Source organism: Herpailurus yagouaroundi, unplaced genomic scaffold (assembly GCF_014898765.1).
Source record: "Herpailurus yagouaroundi ecotype Mexico unplaced genomic scaffold, PumYag 189, whole genome shotgun sequence".
Classification (NCBI taxonomy): Eukaryota; Metazoa; Chordata; class Mammalia; order Carnivora; family Felidae; genus Herpailurus; species Herpailurus yagouaroundi.
The window spans coordinates 16,532,167-16,545,880 of record NW_024412420.1 but is presented as its reverse complement, the minus strand read 5'-3'; the positions used below and the strand labels follow the sequence as shown (position 1 = coordinate 16,545,880).

The 13,714-nt window shown below is 50.8% G+C and overlaps 2 protein-coding genes across 3 annotated transcripts; both read right to left on the bottom strand.

Annotated features, from left to right (window-relative positions):
- Nucleotides 1-400: 400 nt before the first annotated feature.
- On the bottom strand, nt 401-5,465 carry VPS25 (vacuolar protein sorting 25 homolog). The gene is made up of 6 exons (XM_040497654.1): nt 5,336-5,465; nt 4,977-5,122; nt 3,997-4,050; nt 3,279-3,367; nt 2,432-2,507; nt 401-1,031 (listed from the first exon to the last, which is right to left on the bottom strand). The coding sequence occupies exons 1-6, from the start codon at nt 5,386-5,388 to the stop codon at nt 919-921; spliced, it is 531 nt and encodes a 176-aa protein (XP_040353588.1). The 5' UTR covers nt 5,389-5,465; the 3' UTR covers nt 401-918.
- Nucleotides 5,466-9,610: 4,145 nt separating this feature from the next.
- RAMP2 (receptor activity modifying protein 2) lies at nt 9,611-11,486 on the bottom strand. 2 transcript variants are annotated; one of them, XM_040497638.1, is made up of 4 exons: nt 11,280-11,486; nt 10,774-10,929; nt 10,198-10,306; nt 9,611-10,070 (listed from the first exon to the last, which is right to left on the bottom strand). In XM_040497638.1, the coding sequence occupies exons 1-4, from the start codon at nt 11,377-11,379 to the stop codon at nt 9,815-9,817; spliced, it is 621 nt and encodes a 206-aa protein (XP_040353572.1). In that variant the 5' UTR covers nt 11,380-11,486; the 3' UTR covers nt 9,611-9,814. The 2 variants fall into 2 exon arrangements, with proteins under 2 accessions (XP_040353572.1, XP_040353573.1); XM_040497639.1 differs by having other exon boundaries at nt 10,774-10,839; nt 11,280-11,477.
- Between the last annotated feature and the right edge of the window lie 2,228 nt (nt 11,487-13,714).

Sequence of the window (13,714 nt, the reverse complement as noted above, 5' to 3'; positions counted from 1 at the left end):
CTCCTCCTTCTGTTTGCCCAAGTTCCCAATAAACCAAAGTCCATATCCGGTTTACACCCCTTCAGCTCCCCTTGGCCTCAACTACCCCACCCCGGACCAGTGGGATGGAGGGAGGGGCTTCAGAGCAGTTCAGGACTTTCATGGGGGAGAAGGGGAAGCCATGAAGTTACTCCAATTCAGAAAGCAGTCTGTCCCTAAGCTGTGTTCCATCAGCACTCCCCCACACAGCCCACCCAGCAGATGTAAAACCACAGGCCCCCTGGAGCCTGCCAGCACGGGGGCACCTTTTCATTTACAAAGGCCATAAGCCTCCTCTACCCTCTCCTAGGCTGGGATTCACTCAGGGGACAACACTTCACAGCCCTCCCTATGCCCATTCCAGTAGTAACTTCCAACAGGAGGCAGTGGGGATGAGCTTTTTAATATCATAAAATCAGTGTCGGGCCTGGCCTCTCACTGCCAGGCCCCTTCCTGGGCCTCCTATCTTCATGTTGCCTGGAAGGCTGCCTGCAGCCAGGGCTTCTCCCATCCCCTAAGAAGGATCCAGCACCAGCCTGAGAGGGGAGGCAATAGCAGCTAAGGGGGTGGGAAGGGGAAGAGACAGAAGCTTGTGCAGGCGTGTGTATGTACTTACGTGTGTGAACACATGTGGAGTTACAGGTTTACAGACCCTGGCTCAGGGACAGTCTAGGATGGGAGAGGAGGTAGGGCAAGGAGAAGCACATCTTTTCTCCCAGGCGCCTCAGCCTCGCCCTTCCCCAGGGACAGAAACGTGGGTAAGTGGGAAACCCATCCCTGGACTGGAGCCCTTTTGAGTCTGGTGGAGTCACAGATCCAGTCTGTGGGGTCACTGGGTCTGTCTCCTTTTGAAAGCCCTGGAAGGGTGGGAGGTAAGAAGTAAAAGGAGACAGGTCTCTGCTAGAAGAACTTGACGCCTCGGCCATCGCTGACAGTGATGATCTCAGCCTTGTGCTCCTGCTGTAGGGCCTGCAGAGCCCGGAGTAGGGTTGCTTCATCCAGCCCATGGAACTCTGGAAGGGAGAGATGGGTAGTCAGGGACACTTGGCTCCTGGGGGCTCAAGGCCCCTGAGGAGAAGTCTAGCTGGAAGCTGGGACCCCTTGAGGCCAGGGTAGACATGTACCACCTATACTGCTGCCGCTGCCACCAATCCTTCCTGGGTACGCCTTAAGAGTAAGGGGTGAGAGAAAGCCAGAGTCTGCACAAAATGTGAGTTCTCACTTATTTTCCCCTTCTGGGTTCTTCTGTTGGACTCAACCCTAATGTGTATCCCCCACCCATGTGCCATTAGTATCTGATGTATGAGAGTGACACCATCTACTTTTGGGCCACAAAGTGGGGGACAATTAAACCTAGGAACGTCAAGGTCCTTGACACTGGACACTGACCCTAGTTTGCACACCTGTACCCATTAGGAGCACCTGTCCTAACACAAAGTATAGCCATACCTCTGACCAGGAGACTGTTAAGGGCCAGCACAGATATCTGCCCTTTCCTAGTTAAAAGGAACGAGGCTGGGAGCCAAGGGCCAGCTGAATATCTGGAGATATGGCAAGATATTGCAGGGAGATGTGAGAAGCAGGTGGCAAGCCCTAACAGGCTCGCACACCTCACTCCCTGCGGGGGCCTACGGCTTGAGTCAGGGAGCTTGCTTTCTGAGGAAGCCTCCAGTTTTGCCCAGCATGAGTGGTGGGCTGGGCATGGCTGCGGCACTGAAGTCATGGGGCAATGGTGGGAGTAGCAAGCAGAGGCCTGTAGGGCAGGGGGGAACAGCCAAGAGCTGTAAACTCTGTTACGGCAGCCAGGGCCTGGCAGAAAGGGGAGCTGCCCTTTCCTCCCCAGCTGCGATTGGAACTTTTGGTGATCCTGGGATCAGAATATGAAGTCAGAGATAAAAAAGCTAAGAGTATATTTACACTATGTAAAAATCAAACAGTATATAAATCCTCACCTGGCTAGAAACTAAAGTATTTAAAAGGCCTAGGGGTGGGGATGGTGGTGTTGGCCCAATCCCTTCAGCTGACACCCACAAATCTTGAGCCCTCTGTAAGTATAAAGGGTGAAAGAAAGCCAGCGTCAGCAAAGAACGAGATTTCAGGCTTAATCTTCTGCGCCGGTTCCTTATTCATTATCTACACCAGGAATTCTTAACTTTTCATGGATCACAGATGCCCTTGACAATCTTTTAATATGGACTCTATCCCTAGAAAAATGCACATATCCCACTGACAAAATTTGGGGGTATTTTGCATGTAAATTCAGGTGGCTTAGGGAAACCTTGGACATGGGTTAAGAGCCCTTCTATCATGTAGTATTTGGAATTCAAAGGCAGGGATGGGAAGTCTGAATGTCAGCTGAACAAGGACTGGAGGATTCAGATGACAAAACTGGAGGGAAAGGGAGAAGCATTACCCTCATCCTCTGTGTCTTCCCCATTGGTCAGCTCATAGAGAGTGAACACAGAGTTGTTCTGGCCACTCCTGGAAACCTATAGACACAGAAAACAGTGACTCAATAAGGACCAGGGATCTCCTGGAAGGTGAGCTCACTGACTCCACCTATCTGGCCCACGAATGATACCTGTTCCCAAACCAGGGCTCACTGTCACCTCGGCAGGAGTGGCCTAAAAACCACAACCCCTACAGGTGCTATATTTATACGTGTACACACATATACGGAACCACTAAACCACAGGCCTTCACATGTCTGAGGAGTGACCTCTCATTTTGTTTTCTGTTCAGGAATAGGTGGCATGTGTTTGTTATATTTAGGTTGTTGCTGCTTCTTCCCCTCTTCTCTCCCTTGGGAAAGTTTAGGGCTGGTGGTGGCTAGGAATTTGGGGAAGACAGTTTGTCCCCACACCCATACTGGTTCAGAATGTCTCATTCATATTGTGGACAGCCCCAAAGCGCCTAGTGGGGGAGGGGCCCCAGGGTTGTTTTTTGTTTTTTGTTTTTTTCCCCTTCCTTTCCCCATTTATCTTCTGTGGCCAGAGACGCCAGCCAACAATAGTACTCATGGTTCCCAGCACTGCATTCTCCAAACATGGCCTCACGTAGCCTCTGGCCTCCTACAAAGGTAGGGAAGTTCTATGCAGCCTAGGAAATTGAGTCATTGAAAGAGGTTTGCCTGGAAGACCTATACTTCCTCTTTCTTCCCCTTCCCACTTTGTTCAGTCCAGACCTAGGAACACCAGGTATCTGCTGAACACAGATATAATTCTCCTTTGCCATGGGTCACTGTGGCAGAACAGTCTCACCCACTGATAGATGAGTTTCCCCCATTCTTCTGGCCTTCGCCACATGATCAGGAAGCTAGATTTGTTCTTATCCAACCACTCCAGGTTTCCTACAAAAAAGATACTTATGAAAGTATCTTACGCTAAGAAGGGACAAAAGGCAAAACCAATGTATAAAGAGTGGAAGAGATTCAGCTTTCAGGAAGTGAAATCCAAGAATTGTTTTACTATTATTATCTGCAAGGCACCAATTCTCCGTCCACCTTTCTCCAGGTCTCAGAACACAGATGGAGAGATTTCAGTAATGAATACCAATAGGGAAAAGGACCCAGGGAATTGGACTATCTTCTATATAGAACACCATGGGCTCCAAGCCAGGGGAGAGAAAAAGAAAGTTGTTAAAAGCAAAGACTCATGGGGCACCTGGCTGGCTCAGTCAGTGGAGTGGGTGACTCTTGATCTTGAGGTTGTGGGTTCGAGCCCCATGCTGGGTGAGAGAGATTACTTAAAACTAAAATCTCAGAGAAACGTGGCTGGCTCTGTTGGTAGAGCATGGGACTCTTGATCTCAGGGGTTGTGAGTTCGAGCCCCATGTTGGGTACAGAGATTACTTAATAAATAAAAGTTAAAAGAAATAAAATAATAATAAAAAAAAAAAAAAGCAAAGACTTGTGCCAAGCTGCCCTCAGGAAAACCCAACTAGGAGGAAAAATAAGGAAATCTGAGGACCTGAACCCACCTTTCTTCCTCAGTTCCTCTAATACAACCTGGATTGATTCCACAGGAAGCTTCCCTGGTTTAAAGTTAAGGGAACAGCATTGATGGAATGAATTAGGTGGGATAAAAACTCTTGAGGCCAGTCTCATGCGAAGAACCACCTGTCCCCTTCCTCTCCCTCCCACACACATATATGTGCAATTCCCCAAAAGGCTATAAATTGGCACTTCCTGGATAAAGGGGGGAGGGAGGTAAAGAGATACTAGTTCAATTAAAAGGAAGAGCTTTATGGGGGCACCTGGGTGTCTCAGTCGGTTAAGGGTGGGACTTCAGCTCAGGTCATGATCTCACAGTTCCTGAGTTCAAGCCCCGAGTTAGGTTCTGTGCTGACAGCTCAGAGCCTGGAGCCTGCTTCGGATTCTGTGTCTCTCTTTCTCTCTCTGTCCCTATTCCACTTGTGCCCTCTCACTCTCAAAAATAAATAAACATTTAAAAAAAAAAAAAAAAGGAAGAGCTTTAGAAATGAAACGCACTCCCTTTTGTCACCATCTGTCTCCTCTTCTTCCTTCAGACTTTCTCCACAGATATTTTAGCTATGAATCAGGAAGCAAAAACAAATGACCCTTACTTCCTGGGAGAAGGAGAGTAGGTGGAGAAAATTACTTAAGGTAGTACCAGAGTTTGAGCTTCACTCAGAAGAGGACAGGAGATTCAGAGTCAAAAGGGCTCAGGTTGGAAAACCGGGGACTTGGCTTTGGGTCAGAGATTCTAAGCCCGGAATGACACCTGGGTATTCATCACTACCTAGGACTGGAGGGTCTGATGCTGCATTTGCATTGGGGGTTGGGGCTAAAATGGAAGTCAGCTACACATATGGCTCCTTCCCAAGTCCAGTCTGGGTGGGAACCTGCCTACTGGGGTGAAGGGGGTGTGAAGTCTGGGCATGTGTGCAAGTGCAGAAGTGCGTGTGTGTGGGCTGTGGAAGAGCCTGAGGGAGGATACGCTGTAGCTTCACGTTGTTGAAGAGCGGGCTCTCCTGAGCTTCCATCACCGTCATGCTGGACTGTTTGTGCAGGCGGCAGAAGGACAGGACCAGCGAGCACCAGGCGGCCAGCTGCTTCTGCCGAGTGTCCACATTCGGCTGCAACCTGCCGGGTGAAGGGGGTGGGGCGCAGAATTAGAGGGCGTGAGAGGGCGAGAGGCAGCACAGACGCAGGCGCGTCTGGGGGACAAAGTGAGGGACTAAGGGTGGTGGCGACCGGGTCCTTTCTCCCCCTCCCCATTTGAAGCATCAGGGCTGAGCCCAGGGTCCGGGGCAGGGGAGGGAGGCACAGCGGGGCTTCTCGGGGTCTGAGCCTCACGTAAAGAAGGGCGGGAAGCGATACTGCCACGGCCACTCGAAACTCATCGCCATCGTAGTAGCCCAGGAAACCCGGAACCTCCGGGCAGAGGACTTCCGGCCTCCGCTTCTGCACGTCCGGGCAAAAAGCACAGCAGAAAGGTTCCGGAGGCCTTTCCCGAGAAGGGCCGCCCAACGGAAGGTATCTTGCTTCTCTGCCAGTCTCTTGCTATGAACCTAAAAATCCGTACCGTTTAGAGCCCATTTCAGCTCTAGAAATGGGCAGTGACTTCCCCCAAAGCGGCATAGCTTGATAGTTTGTTTCACTCTGCTAAGGCTTATTTTAATGTTAACACGTGTTAGTTGCATTTAACTTCACTCACAATTCCCCAGCCTCCTCAATTACTGTGTCCTTCGACTCCACCATTCCCTGGTCTCCTGCAGCACCCATGGGAGCATATTTGTAGCTTTTATTGCTGAAAATGGGTCAGCTTCCATGATTCACTGCTGCCGTTTTGGACCACAGCCATCTATCTCTCACATCCTCACCTTTCTAGTCTCAAGACTCCGGACCCATTGTGGTCGTATTTGACTCCTTACCCAGCCTAGACTACCCAATTCTGTCTGAACATGCTGGCTGAACCCCCAGATTCCCTGACTAACCTCACTGCTGGGCTCTCGGTGCAGCCCAACACTTTTATTGATTCCTTGTCACATCCCTCCAGGTAACTCTTCACATTTTTCCCGTCGTCAAGTCATTCCACCTGTCTCCGTCTTCCTCCTTTCTGCAGAATGCCTTTCTCTATTTTGTGAACTTGAGGCCGAACATGTGAACTTCTTAATCTTTCCCTTTTTGTCCCTCTTTGTCACCACACTTAATGCATCCCACAAGAATTTCTCTCCACTTTTACCCCTTCATTTTGGATTCAAAGGAAGAAGTGTCCCTCTTCCTTTACAAGGCCAACCTTTGGCATATCTTCTTGCCTCTCTTTTCCAAGTGCCTCCAGGACTTCTCTGGGTGTCATCTACCCTCTTTTCCTTTCCTCTGGCTCCTCTCCCCTAGTTGACAAATATGCATAGGCCATCCCTACTTGAAAATATGTACAGTTTCCTTGACTCTGTCACCCTCTCAATTTCCTATCCAATCTTTAACTTTTCCCCCACCCAAGTTCACCCTTCATTGTGCACAGTTCCTGATCCACAGTAGTACCCAGCAAATATTTGTTGTATGAATGGATGGACCATTCTGTTGACAATGTTCTTTCAAAAGGCACTATCTCCTTTGCTTCCATGGCACTGCTTTATCCTTGTTCTGCTACTGTCTCTCTGATCTTTCTGTCTCACTTCCCCCTCATTCTTTAAATGTGTAATTTTCCATGGGGCACCTGGGTGGCTCAGTTAGCTAAGCATCCAACTTTGGCTCAGGTCATGATCTTGCGGTTTGTAGGTTTGAGCCCTGTGTCAGGCTCTGTGCTGACAGCTCAGCTTCTGATTCTGTGTCCCTCTCTCTCTCTGCCCCTCCCTCACTTGCACTCGCCCTCTCTCTCTCTCTCTCTCAAATATAAACATTAAAAAAAATAAAATAAATGTGCACATTTCCTAAGAACCTAACCTCAGCTTTCTTTCCTTTCCTTTTCTTTTTTTCTTTTATTTATTTTGAGAGAGAGAGAACCATGCGAGCAGGGGAGGTACAGAGATGGAGAGAGAGAATCCCAAGCAGGCTCTGCACTGTCAGTGCGGAGCCCGACTTGGAGCTCAAACTCACGAGCCATAAGATCATGACCTGAGCTACATTCAACCGACTGAGCCACCCAGGTGCCCTCTCAGCTTTCTTTTCTTTTCTTTCTTTCTTTCTTTCTTTCTTTCTTTCTTTCTTTCTTTCTTTTTTTTTTTATGTTTATTCATTTTTGAGACAGAGAGGGAGAGACAAAGTGTGAGTGAGGGAGGGCAGAGAGAGAGGGAGACACAGAATCTGAAGCAGGCTCTAGGCTCTGAGCTGTCAGCATAGAGGCCTGAACTCATGGGGCCTGAACTCATGGACCTCGAGCTCATAGCCTGAGCCAAAGTTGGAAGCTTAACCGACTGAGCCACCCAGGTGCCCTTTTAGCTTTCTTTTCAATACATCTTCTGTCTTGAGAACTTTCATCCTTCTCATGGTTTCACTTGACATTTCTGTGCAAAAGATTCCTAAATCTGTATTTCCAGCTCCCATCTCTTTCCACCACCAACACCCCTCCCATTTCTAACTCTCTGTGGGACATAAAAGCTTGTTCCATTTTTAGCTCATATTGTAAATCCCTTTCTTCATGCCAGCTTCTCTCCCTAATGGCCATTTTCTACCATTACTTCCATCATTGTCCTAGTAACTCAGATGCAAAGCCTCAATCAGCTCTAACCTCTCCTCTCTTTCATCTCCTTCATATCCAAAGTCCCTCCCCTGTTTTTAATCATTTCTTCTACTTTTTATTTTCTATTTCCCATCCATCACTCCTTTGACCCATGTCCTCTTTTTCTCAAGCCTGGATTATCACAATATTTTCCTAATTCACCTGTTTTCCTATTCTCTTCCCTAGGGGAAATGCACTCCATCCTAAGGCCTAGTCGTGTACAAACTCTGCAATCACCCTCCTGTGATCACACCTCAGCTAGGTGTGACCCCTCCTTTTTTTGCACTTAGATAACATTTGGTTTGTATCCCTTTCGTGACTCTAATCACACACTCCATTGCTTTTGTTGATTGGTACACATGTCAGCTCCCGTACTAGATGGAAAGTCATTGAGAGCAGAAACCAAGTCCTAACTTATCTTTCCAACACAATATACCATACACAGTATTTTATACCAGTATGCCCTTGATGTACATTAGTAAAACACATGAAGGCAAATATGGGCCAAAAGGAGGATAGATATATCCCTGTGGAAGACCAATGCATTCATGGGAACAGAGCAGAGACTTATCTCAGGTGAAAACCCAAAATGTCCTAGGGAACAGGTATGCCCCTAGAGAGACAGATATGCCCTGAGAGAAGTCTATCTCAGAGGATGAGTAGATACATTCTAGGAAGCATACAGATATCTACCTGTGGAATAGACAGGCATGTCCCAAGGAAATGGATATGCATGTACTCAGGGAGGCAAATATTTCAGCAAGGAGGGAAGGAAAGTCCCTGACAAGGCTCCGTGTGCCACAGAAAATAAACAGGTGTCTTTATGGAGAACAAAGTTGTTCTCTAGTATTTTTTTAATATTTATTTGTTTGGGGGAGACAGAGACAAACAGAGCACAAGCAGGGCAGGGGCAGAGAGAGGACACACACTCCAAAGCAGGCTCCAGGCTCTGTCTGAGCTGTCAGCACACAGCCTGATGTGGGCCTCGAGCCCACAAACCATGACATCATGACCTGAGCCAAAGTCAGACACTTAATTGACTGAGCCATCCAGCTGTCCTTGTTCTCTAGTATTTTTGATGATCTGGAAGAACTGAAGATGAAGGTCCTCTGGGGAAAACTGGGCCTCACTGTCCAGGGAACATGTAAGAGTATTCATATACAGAAATGGTGAGTTCAGAGGCTAGGTATGTCCCTAGAAAGTGGGAAGGTGTCTTAGAGGAGTATCAGTATGGCTTAGGAAGCTGATAGAAGGGTTTGCTAAGAACTAATGGTTGCTATGGGGATGACAGATGTTTGATTCCAGGGTCCAGTCTCCTCAGCTTTGAGCTTCTTCCAGGTCATATCCATCTTTTGGCTGTTAGCTCCAGTGGACACCAGGGGGCAGTGTGCTAACAGGCTGTAGGCCACACCCCCAGGGTCCAGGACAATGTAGGATGAGGGCCAGGGACCTGGACAGGGAGTTCTGTGGTGGAATTAGTAGAGTAAGTCCCACTGCCTTTCCCTTCAATCCTGAGCTCTTTAGGAATGAACTCTTTTTGGTCATATCAAGGTTTCTATTCCTAGGCCCTGGGAGTAAACTGAGGCATGAAAAAGAGGAAAATTCAGAGCCCCTAGGCAGTCCCCCTTCCTTCTCGCAGGAGTCACAGCAGAGATTCCACCCTTGCCCCTTCCCCCACACCTCCCCAGCTGCCATCCAAGCCGGAAGGGAGTCTCTTCCTGCAGGTTTCCTGGTGTTGGTTTTGGATAAGGACAGGAAAGGCCCAGCCCTGGGAGGAAGCAGTGTAGGGGGTGGCTTTCAAGTGGGGGGAGAGGAATAGTGAGGCGCAGGCAAGTGAACAAAACAGTTCTGGTATCCAGATTTTCCAGCTCTGCTGCCCAGAGCTGTGGGAAATGGTAGAGACTCTGGGATGGGGAGGGGATAGTACCAAAAAAAAAAAAAAAGTTTTATTTTGAAGATTACAAAACTTGTGCCACCACTGGGCTTCCATTTCCAGCAATTCAAGTGTCTGTGGTGGGGGTGAGAGTGAGAGAAGGAGGCAGGGAGGGGAAGAGAGAGACCTGGTGGTGGCAGGAGAAAGGAGTAAGATGACTGCTATAGCTCACACCACCACCCTAGGCCTGGGCCTCGCTGTCTTTACTCCTCCACACCACAAGGGTGACAAGGAAGGGGATGAGGCAGATGGGGGCTATGATCATGGCCAGGAGCACATCCTCTGGAGGGTCTGATAAGGTGGGCTGCATCAAGGAGCAGTTGGCAAAGTGGATCTGGTGAGTCTCAAAGATGATCTCTTCTGCCAAGGGATTGGGGAAACCCAGGCCAAATGCTTCTGCAAAATGCTCCAAGCAATATTGCAGGTCGCTATAGGGCCTGGAAGCAAGGGAAGACTAGAGTGAATATGGGGTTGGGCCCAGAGAGAGGAATACCCCACACTCAAGGCCCACACACAAGGAGCAGGCCCCACCCCTGGTCCAAGCTGCCCTAGCACTGCCCCTACCTGCTAATCATGGTCCAGTCGCACCAGTCCTTGGGGATAGAGTCCATCTCCTCCTTATAAGATTGCCAGCAAAACCGGGCATTCGCCTTATAGTCCTCCATCTTGTTCTCTGTGGGCACAGATGCTGCACACTGACCACACCCCTGGCCCTCCCTCCAAGCCCTCAGGTCCAGGTACTTCCACTGTTCCTGTCTTCAGACATGGCAGCCACCAGGAACAGCCTCAGAAAATTTCCCAAGGAGAGAGTCTCAGCTCAGAAAAATGTTAATGCCTTCCATGTGCTCAGCACTTCCCAGCCTGACGGGAACATCCATGTACGTTTTTTTTCTGGGGTCTTCTAACCCACCTGAGGTGAGCCAGCTCAGAGCTGGGGGGGGGGGGGGGGGGGGGGGGGGGGGAGGGGGGGTTGTGGGCTGAGAGGGAGAAAGACCACAAGGAACCCCAGGAGAGAACGGAAGGGAGTTTAGTGCGATTTCATTTGGGGTTGGGGCCTGCCTTGTGGGAAAGGGACCCTCCCCACTGACCTAGCTCTCCTCGTTGCCCTCGGCCACCTTCCCAGAGTCGCGCGGTACACACCTTCTGACTTCAAGCTGCCTTCAGTGGGAAGAAGCTGAGCCAGGGACTCCTGGGGCTTCAGGACAGCTGTGAGCAGAAATGGGGGAGGGAAGGAGGATGGCGGGGATCTAGGCGGTGGAGCCTGGAGGAGGGGTCTGAGACCCTTGGAAGTCAGAGCTACTCGCAGAAGAGAAAGAAGAATAATCCAGGCTCCCAAGGGGTGCTTCAGTGACTGGAAGAGAGGGCTGATACCAGCTCCCTCCCACTCACATCCAGACCCCAAACCCTCTTCCTCCAGGCCAGCCCCAGACCTCCCAAGACCTCTCCGCCGGGCTCCCGGCACCCCACGTTCCTCCAAGTGGGAAGCAGTTCGCGCTGCGCCTTCACCGAGGTGGAGCCGGGGACTGTCGGAGCACAGCGCTGTTCCGCCCTCACCCCGGGGCCCGTTTCGGCCTCGGCGGTCCAGCCCCCCCCTCCCCTCCGGGCCTCCCGCGCCTCCCGCCAGAGCCCCGGGGCGCAGCGCTCACCGCCCAGCAGGAGGAGGAGGCGGAGCGCTGCCGGTCGCCCCGCGAGGGTCGTAGAGAACCGCGGGCCGCCGGCGGCGCGCTCTGCCCGGAGCGAGGCCATCGCGCGGCTAGCAGGCGAGGAGGGGCGGTGGCGCTGAGCCGGGCCCGGGCGGGGGCGCCTATATCCCCGGCCCAAGCCCCAGGAAGCCGCGCCGCTTCCTCGCAGGGGCTGGGACGGCTGCGGCCACGTGGGGGGCGGGGGCGACGCCCGGGGCCCGCGGGCCGGAGGGGGAGTCGATGCCCCACCCCGCCCCGGCGCCCGCCGCTCCCTCCGGCGAGTCGGCGTTGGCCCACTCTTTCTTCTAGTTCACCCTGCGGGGCTGGACAGCTCCCCTCGTAACCCCAGAACCGGGATGCATTTCCTGGGCTGAGCCGCGTGGCGCCCAAGGACCCTCCCGGGTCTCTGAGCATCCGCTCCCGGGACCCTAGTCGTCCCCTTCTCTTTCGATGCGGGGGCTGAGGAAGGGGGTTAGCGTGTTGCTATCACGGACCTGCAGAAGAAAGGGGCTGGGAGTTCAGAGGGCCTCTCCACGCCGCAGTATCTAAGGAAGGAGGTTGGGGCTGTCTTGGGCCGTGGGGGAAGGGGCTCCTGGAGCTGGGCTCAGAGTTCCCCTTCCCCGGGAACACCCACTGATGTCAACTCACCCGCCAAAACTGGGGAGGTGGAGATGAAGGAGCCAGCCCTCCAGAGTCAGGAGAAGGCCTGGGGATCCGGGCAGAGGGGAAACCAAAATCCAAATACCCTCCCTTCGGAGGCACCTCCTGGGGCCTCGATCCACACATCTGAATGGGGGGAAGGGCAAAAGTAAGATGATTTCATTCCTAGGAAAAAGGTGCCATAAACAGGATGGGAGGGAGGGGCAAAAGTAAAAGATTACTCCATTCCTAGGAAGAAAGTGGCCACTACTCTCTCTTCAAGACCAAGGTTGTGAAAAGGGAAGGGTTTATTTAGAACCTACTATGGGTGACTTCATTCACAAGGTGGGTACATTATTGTCCCTGTTTTACAGGGAAAAAAGCGAAAGCTCAGCGAAAAGAGCCCAGAACTTGAGTTCAGAAGCTCTGACTGGTATTTCTTCTGTCTTCCCACTCCCTAGCCAGATAGCCCAGAATGATCTCGGTTACCTTGATGATCTCCGCTTACTCTCCTGTAAGATAAGGACATACATCATCCTCCTGGATAAACTGTACTGAGGACAATGTATGTGAAAGGGCATTGGACTCACTCAGTGGACGTTTCCTTTCCTTCTTTCCTAAGGACTTGCCTAAGGTTACACTGCTATGAAGCAGCCAGGCTGGGCCTGGGGCCCCAGGGGCCCTGACTTCTGCCATACCACAGCTGTCTCTGTGTCCCGAGCCAGAGCTTCATTAGCCTGAAGCAGCCGAGCAGCCCAGGAGCTGGTTTGGCCCTGGCATTCAACTAACTCCAGACACAGCTGTCAGCACTGAACTTTCCTAAATTACTCCCAGACACTGACCCCTGGACTCAGCTGCTGCTCTTGTCCCAGTTTACAGATTTCTGCCCACCATAAATTATCTTTCATGATCTCTCTTCAAATCTTCATCTCAGGGTCTTAGGCTCTTGAATTATGGCCACTAAAAGCCTGTTGTCCTCCTCCATCACTAGGGTCAAGAGGTTGCCTTGATAAGGCATCCCAAAGAAGAAAGGAGGTGGCCCAGTTGGCAGGAACCCCAAAGCCCTCCTGGTGATTGTCATCTTCTGCAATGTGCAGGAAAGAGCCAGACAGCCTCAGGGCCACATCAGGCCAGGGACCGAATCCATTCGTTTCCTCCCACCCATGACTGCCCTTTTCAAGAAGGAAACATGGTCAAGAGGGAGATTTCTGGGTGATAAGATGGGAAGGGAAAGCATGGAGGGACAGAAAACAAAACAAACCATTTCCACTGGGCTGGGGCCAGAAACACCTGAGCCCACCGTGAATTAGGAATGGGGTTGGGGGTCAAGATTAAAGTTGACGAAAATAAATGCTGGGTTTTAAATAGGGCAGTATAGTATCGTTTGATAAAAACAAACAAACAAACAAACACAAACGAGCATTGGTTGGGATTCTAAAGGCAAGTTCTGCTTCTGTGTTGCTGTGTAATCTTGGGCAGGTCATTTCATATCTCTGGAGGTCAACATTTTCATATATAAAATGACCTTAGAATCAAAAGGGAAAATATAGGTGACTCAGTAGAAAATGTTATCTTTAGCCTGGAGCTGGGGTTCAGTTTGCAGCATGACATAGAGGCCTCCAAAGGGAAGTCTGATGTAGTCATTCCGGAACTTGGGAGTCTAACCTTCCCATTGGAGAATCTGGGAATTTTCCCTCCTCCTGATTTTCCTCTTCCTACTTTTCCTTACCAGTTGGACATTTGGCTGTTTCATTGACCCC